At 37.0% G+C, this 6,723-nt stretch overlaps 1 protein-coding gene and 1 non-coding gene across 2 annotated transcripts; one reads left to right on the forward strand and one right to left on the reverse strand.

Annotated features, from left to right (window-relative positions):
- Nucleotides 1–3,991: 3,991 nt before the first annotated feature.
- Nucleotides 3,992–4,864, forward strand: LOC112512996. The gene has a single exon (XM_025119120.1). It carries the CDS (start codon nucleotides 3,992–3,994, stop codon nucleotides 4,862–4,864), a length of 873 nt encoding a protein of 290 aa, XP_024974888.1.
- Nucleotides 4,259–4,365, reverse strand: LOC112513898. Its single transcript, XR_003069358.1, has one exon. It is a non-coding gene; the product is annotated as a small nucleolar RNA R71 (small nucleolar RNA).
- Nucleotides 4,865–6,723: the final 1,859 nt, after the last annotated feature.

The following is a 6,723-nucleotide window of genomic DNA, read 5'->3' on the forward strand; positions in this document are numbered from 1 at the left end:
AGATTGTAGTATATCAAAATGGTATCGTATGCAACAATCTACCCAGTAAGTGCTTACCCGGGTAAGAGTCATCACCCTCACTTACCGAGTAAGACACTTCATCTTTATCATTGCTCTTACCGGGTAAGATATTTGGCCCTTGTCATGTTCATCAGGTTAGGAAAATTACACAGTTAACACTTACCAGGTAAGCATTTAGCAAACGGCCCCATAGTGATTTTTCCAAACCATAAATTTGGACGCAAAACATCCTAAGTCTGGATAGAAAGTTCAGATCTCTCACTCCTAGGTATAGAATTAAGGACTTAGTTAATTTTTCTAAATCTGGAAACCAAAATTCTGGATACAAAGTTCATATCTATGAATCTATGGTCTACACTTTAGACTTAATCAATTTCAAGGTAATTTTGAAATCTCTAATTACTCTACCCAGACATATACTTAGGGTGCGTTTGGATTGCAGGAATGTTTTTGAGGGATTTGGATTCCTAGGAGGGATTTGGATTCCATGGGATTTGGATTGGATTGGATTTGAAATCCATTCCTCTGTTTGGTTTGTAGGATTTGGTTTCTAATACTTCGTATAATTTTTTTAACCTAATATGTGTTCATGTATATTCAACCTAATTTGTCAAAATTGAAGGATTAAACCTAATCTGTGTTCATGTATATTCAACCTAATCTGTCAAAATTGAAGGATTTAACCTAATATGTGTTCATAGTTTAGAGAGAAATCGAAAAAGGGAAAAGGATTTACCTGTTGACGATGAGCAACGGAGACGAAGGGCGACGACGACGGTGAGCAACGGAGACGAACGGCGACGGCGGTGGCAACGGAGACGAAGGGCGACGGCGACAGTGAGCAACAGAGACGAAGGGAGACGGTGAGCAACGGAGACGAAGGGCGACGACGGTGGCAACGGAGACGGAGGAGACGGCGATATAATCTGTGATGAAGGGCCAAGACGAAGGAGACAGCGATGAATTCGGGCAAGAATGAAATCCCACGGGAATGGATTTCAAAATCCCGTGTATTTTCAAAGGATTCTCAAATCCAGTGTTAGTGGGATTTTAAATGAATCCTGGGATTTTAAATCCGACCATTCCTACAAACTAAACGCAGGATTGGAATGGATTTCAAATCCAAATCCCTCCAATTCCTGCAAATCAAACGCGCCCTTAGTGAAATTTTCACTAAGTTCAACTTTTCATAAATTCCAAAAACTTTGGGATGATGACCCGAACCCCGCAGGGGGGGGGTCTTGGCTCTCGCCTTATGGCGATCTAAGGTAATAGGGGCAATATAAATGTGTGTTTGATCTCGCCCCTTGCTAGTTTCCACCTTTAAGTGAGCCAAAAAATGTCCTTTACATAGGTGTCTTTGGCAGGAAATTCTGTGCGAGACCTATTAAGGTTATCTGTAACAAACTTTCTTATCCCAAATAATAAAACGTGTCTAAAGGTAAGTATTCTTCTTCGATTTCCATTTTAAGGAATATATTTTAAAATACAAGTAAAATGGTGGATTTTACTGAAAATATAATCCAAGTCGAGAGTAGAGTTAAAGGGTATATGTTGTATAGTTTGAAAAATATTTTATTTAAGAGCATCTCTGATAAGTGTTAATTTATTAACCTTATTACATCATTTTCTTAACCATTTTCCTTTGTTTTATTTGCCCATTAGTGTCTTAATTGAGTCTTTTTATGTCATTTTCATATATTAGTAGTAATATAACATATCTAATGTTAATCTCCTGTTTATGTAGGTTTTTGATGATTTTTGGGGCAAATCCTACAGCAGTCCTATAGGACTAGGTGTGGTAGAATCCTGTAATACCTGTCCGTGAGCTGCACTTTTGCTTGGGTCGAGAATTCTTGGGCTGCTCCTTAATGGATGCGTGGTCAACGACCTTGGGCCCGGTCAAAGCCCATTTTTGAAGAGCCTTTTGTCTTATTAGGCGACTCTCATTAAGCAAACTCCCTTAGCCTATAAATAGAGGCTTAAGGCTTGGGTTTATTTACTAATTTACACACTTTCTTACACTTTTGATGCTTCCTTCCAATAAATCTTTGTGTTAAATATTTTCTAGATTATTGCTTTCGGTTTCATGATTTCGGTTTTCTTGCTTCCAACCAAGAACCACTTTAGTGAAGTGAAGTTGTGATTACATTTTCAAAATTTAATTCAAGTGCTCATATTTAATCTTCATCTCATTTCTGTTTTTATTTCCAAGTTACGTTACGTTTTCTTACCTTTGTTACGAGTTACAAATTAGTCGATTCCTGTTGCTTTACATTGGATTTCATCCTTTGTGGCTCAAGACTAATTTACGTAGACTAAATAATCTGTTTTTAAGAGTTTGTAAGTAACCTTTCGGTCTTAGTAACGAAACTTGTCTTGCAAGTTTTCTTCAAAGTCAACCCATATTTTCAAGGCTTTCATTTGTCACATCTTCATCCCATCAAATATCAATCTCCATCATGTCTTAGTTTAATATTAATTAATAATATTTAGTTATTAATAATTTAATTTCAGTCTTTTACATTTCAGTCTTTATATTTCAGTACTTTACATTTCAGTCTTTTATATTTCAGTCTTTTATATTTCAGTCTTTACATTTCTGCATTTTACTTTACTGCAATTTACTTTTCTGCAATTTAATTTCCAGCAATTTACTTTCAGTCATTTATATTTCAGTCATTTACTTTCCAGTACTTTGAATTCCAGTATTTCCATTTCTTGTAATTTACTTTCTGCAATTTACTTTTCCGTATTAGTTATTTATCTTTCAGTCCTTACATCCTTCGAGAGAAGAAACCGAGCGATGATGGGCTAAAGCCTTAGCTTGAGGTGTAGCGGGAAAATTAAGACCATAGCCGATATGAAAGTACAAAGGTGTCTTATAGCATTATAGTCTGCTATTTGTTTCAGGTGCTTAATATTTCATTTGATGGTTACATTAAAATTAATTGACAACTAATTTTGTGTATAAAAATGTATTGACGTTCAAAACCTGAGGTAATAGGAGAAGACTATAAATAGCTTTAGTGTCTGACAAGCGCTATGCTCCTACGGTGTAGGATGGTAACACTGTGTTGTGCTAGGATTCACGACGTCTAACATAAATGATATCGTATCGATAGCACGTTGACCGGTGTGTGCTCTTGGGAGGCCGTCTGCCTCTATAGTTGATACTGTCATAGTTATATAAAATCATTTATTGATTTTWGATAATTATGACAGGAATGCTATGTCACCTTTTTGCTGAATCATTTGTTTAGTGTCTTAATCAACTGTTGCACCCTGTGCTTCTTTTTAAGATTGATATTTTTTTAGTTGTTAATCAAACCTCCCAATTTTAGATAAATCAAATCCCTCGTTTCGCCATTTGAAACTAGTTTTTATAAACTGGACTTTTGAAATAACTTTACAAGTTATCTCTGTGGGAACGATATACGGTACTTTACCATTATTATTTGTTACGAGACGACAATAGTTCAAGGTGTATACTTGCGCCGAGTTCTATTTTTGTGTTGAAATCTAAGGTTGAATAAACCGACGAGCAAGTTTTTGGTGCCGCTGCCGGGGATAGCACTCTGAAGTTTTTCTTTTTAAAAGTAAAGTTTATAAAAGTTAGTTTTTCTACCATCTTTTTGTGAATGCACCGTGTAAGCCAAGGCTGTCGCACGGTGAATTTTTTCCACTTGATCCGGATATTGAACAAACTTTCAGATAACGAAGAAGAGTGCCAAGAGCTCTTCGAGCTTTAAACTCTGAAACGATGGCTGAAAATGTGATTATTGACGGAGAAGGTATAATTGGAAATGAACCACATATTCCACATGAGGATGAGGCTCAAAACATCTTTCGTCTTGCAAATGCTAAAAATGGTGGCATTATGGCGTATGTTATTCCTAACTTAACTCAATTGCACACATAAATACGTAAGCCTACCATTGGTGCCACCCATTTTTCACTAAAACCACTGATGTTTCAAATGCTTCAAACAAACGGCCAATACGCTGGTTTATATTCTGAAGATCCTCATTCTCATCTGCGTTCTTTTATGGAAATCATAGACTCTTTTCTCATTCCTGATGTTTCAAAAGATGCTCTGAGACTAAAACTTTTTCCATTTTCACTAAGGGATCGAGCAAGAGCATGGTACAATTCTTTGCTACCAGACTCTGTGACTACATGGAATGAAATGGCAGAAAAGTTTTTGAAAAAGTATTTTCCACCCACGAGGAATGCCAAATCCAGAAATGAAATATGTACTTTTAGACAACTAGATGATGAAGCAGTTCCTGATGCATGGGAAAGGTATAAAGAGTTGCAGAGAAAATGCCCTCACCATGGCATTCCGTATTGTATACAGCTAGAGACATTTTACAACAGTTTAAATATCGTTGCTAGACAAATGCTTGATGCTACTGCAGGCGGAGCTTTCACAGTTTGTACCTATAATGAAGGTTTTTACATACTTGAAAAGATTTCTAACAATAACGGACAATGGTCTGACCCACGTGCAATGCCACTGAAGAAAACAGCTGGAATAAATGAGGTAGATGCTGTCTCGGCATTAACAGCTCAGATCACTAAGCTAATTTCAAATTTAACATCTAGCACACATGTGCAATCTGATGCTAATGCCTTTAATTCCAATGTTCAAACTGTACAATGCGTGTACTGTGGTGAAGGTCACTATTTTGAGCATTGTCCTGGAAATCCTGAGCATGTAAATTATGTCAACAAGACTGGACCATTTTCACAGACTTATAATCCGGGATGGCGAAATCATCCAAATTTTTCGTGGCATAGTCCAGCTCTTAATCCACCAATGCAAAAGCCACAAGGATAGTCCAATTTTCAACCGCAAGGACAGTCCAATTTTCAACTGCAAGGACAGTCCAATTTTCAGCAACAAGGCCAATCTAATTTTCACTCGCAAGCGCATCAAGGCAATCATAATAATCAACATGCTAATTTTCAGAATCATCAGTCTTCTTTCCAAAGCAAGCCCAAACAGCAAGCTGAGTCATCTACTTCTTTGGATGCAATGATGAAGGGTTTTATAACCCAAACTCAAGCTTCAATTAAAAATCTCGAAACTCAAATGGAACAAATGGGTTTGGAGATTAGAAAAAGACCAGTAGGTTCTCTACCTAGTGACACAGAGATAACTCAGAGGGAAGGAAAAGAGTATGTTAAGGTTGTTACTTTAAGGAGTGGAAAGAGTTATTTAGAAAATACACAAAAAGAACCAAACAAAGCAGAGATTGAAAAGAAAAGTGTACAGCCATTCCAGAAAGACCAGATTTTCCACTGTTGTTTTCTGATGAACCCAAGACAATTCAGACTCCCAAAGAAAGTGTTGTAATGGATGTGTCACAATCTGGTGACAGTCCCGCAATAAAAGACCAGACCAATCCTACAATCCCTGATAAAGCTGAATCAGAACCAATTGTGAGACCAATTTTGAAACCGATTCCAGCACCAACTCTTCAAAAGACTACGTCTCCTATTGCAGTCACTCCTTATATTCCTTATCCCCAAAGGTTAAGGAATCAAAAGGAAGAATTACAATTTAAAAAGTTTCTTGATGTTTTTAAACAGATGCACATAAACATACCCTTGGTTGAAGCTATTGAGCAGATGCCAAGTTATGCAAAGTTTTTAAAAGACATTTTAAGTAAAAAGAAAAAGTTGACTGAATATGAGACCGTAGCTCTGACTGAAGGTTGTAGTGCTTTGTTGTCCAGTAAAATTCCTCCTAAGATGAAAGATCCTGGAAGTTTTACAATCCTTTGTTCAATTGGAGGAAAAGAGATAGGAAAAGCTCTATGTGACTTAGGTGGTAGCAAAAACCTGATGCCTTTATCTGTCTTCAACACCCTAGGCATAGGTGAAGCAAGACATACAACTGTAACTCTTCAGTTAGCTGATAAGTCCATAGCTTATCCCAGAGGAAAGATTGAGGATGTCCTAGTTCAGGTTGATAAGTTTATTTTYCCAGCTGATTTTATCATCCTAGACTTTGAAGCCGACAAAGACATTCCCATCATTTTAGGGAGACCTTTCCTAGCTACTTGTAGAACCTTGATAGACGTACAGAAGAGAGAATTAACCATGAGAGTCCAAGATCAACAAGTGACTTTTAATGTTTTTAATTCCCTTAGGTACCTAAAGGAAAGAGAAGAATGTTCTGCTTTAAGTCTGATAGAAACCTGGTGTCAAGAGAAAAGTTTGGGGGAAATCTTAGGTTTATCTGAGTCTGATAGTGATGAAGAGGAAGATTTTGAGGAAATAGAAACACCACAAGAATCTGCTGCTTTTGAAGTTTTAGAAACTGAGGATAGGAAGATTCTTGTTCCTTCCTTAGATGTTGCCCCAGATTTAGAGTTAAAACAACTTCCATCACATTTGAAATATGCCTTTTTAGGAGATTTAGGGAAGTTGCCAGTCATTATCTCATCATCATTAGAAGCTGACCAAGAAGAAAAGTTGGTTGACATGTTGAAACTTCATACCAAGGCCATAGGATGGACCATTGCTGACCTCAAAGGGATAAGTCCCACCATTTGTCAACATAAAATTATTTTGGAAGACAAAAGTTTCACATCCGTTGAGCCTCAAAGAAGACTCAATCCTGTCATGAAGGAGGTTGTCAAAAAAGAGATTTTAAAATGGCTTGATGCTGGCATAATTTATCCTATTGCT

The sequence above is a fragment of the Cynara cardunculus genome, assembly GCF_001531365.2.
Source record: "Cynara cardunculus var. scolymus isolate 2C chromosome LG 5, CcrdV1, whole genome shotgun sequence".
NCBI lineage: Eukaryota > Viridiplantae > Streptophyta > Magnoliopsida > Asterales > Asteraceae > Cynara > Cynara cardunculus.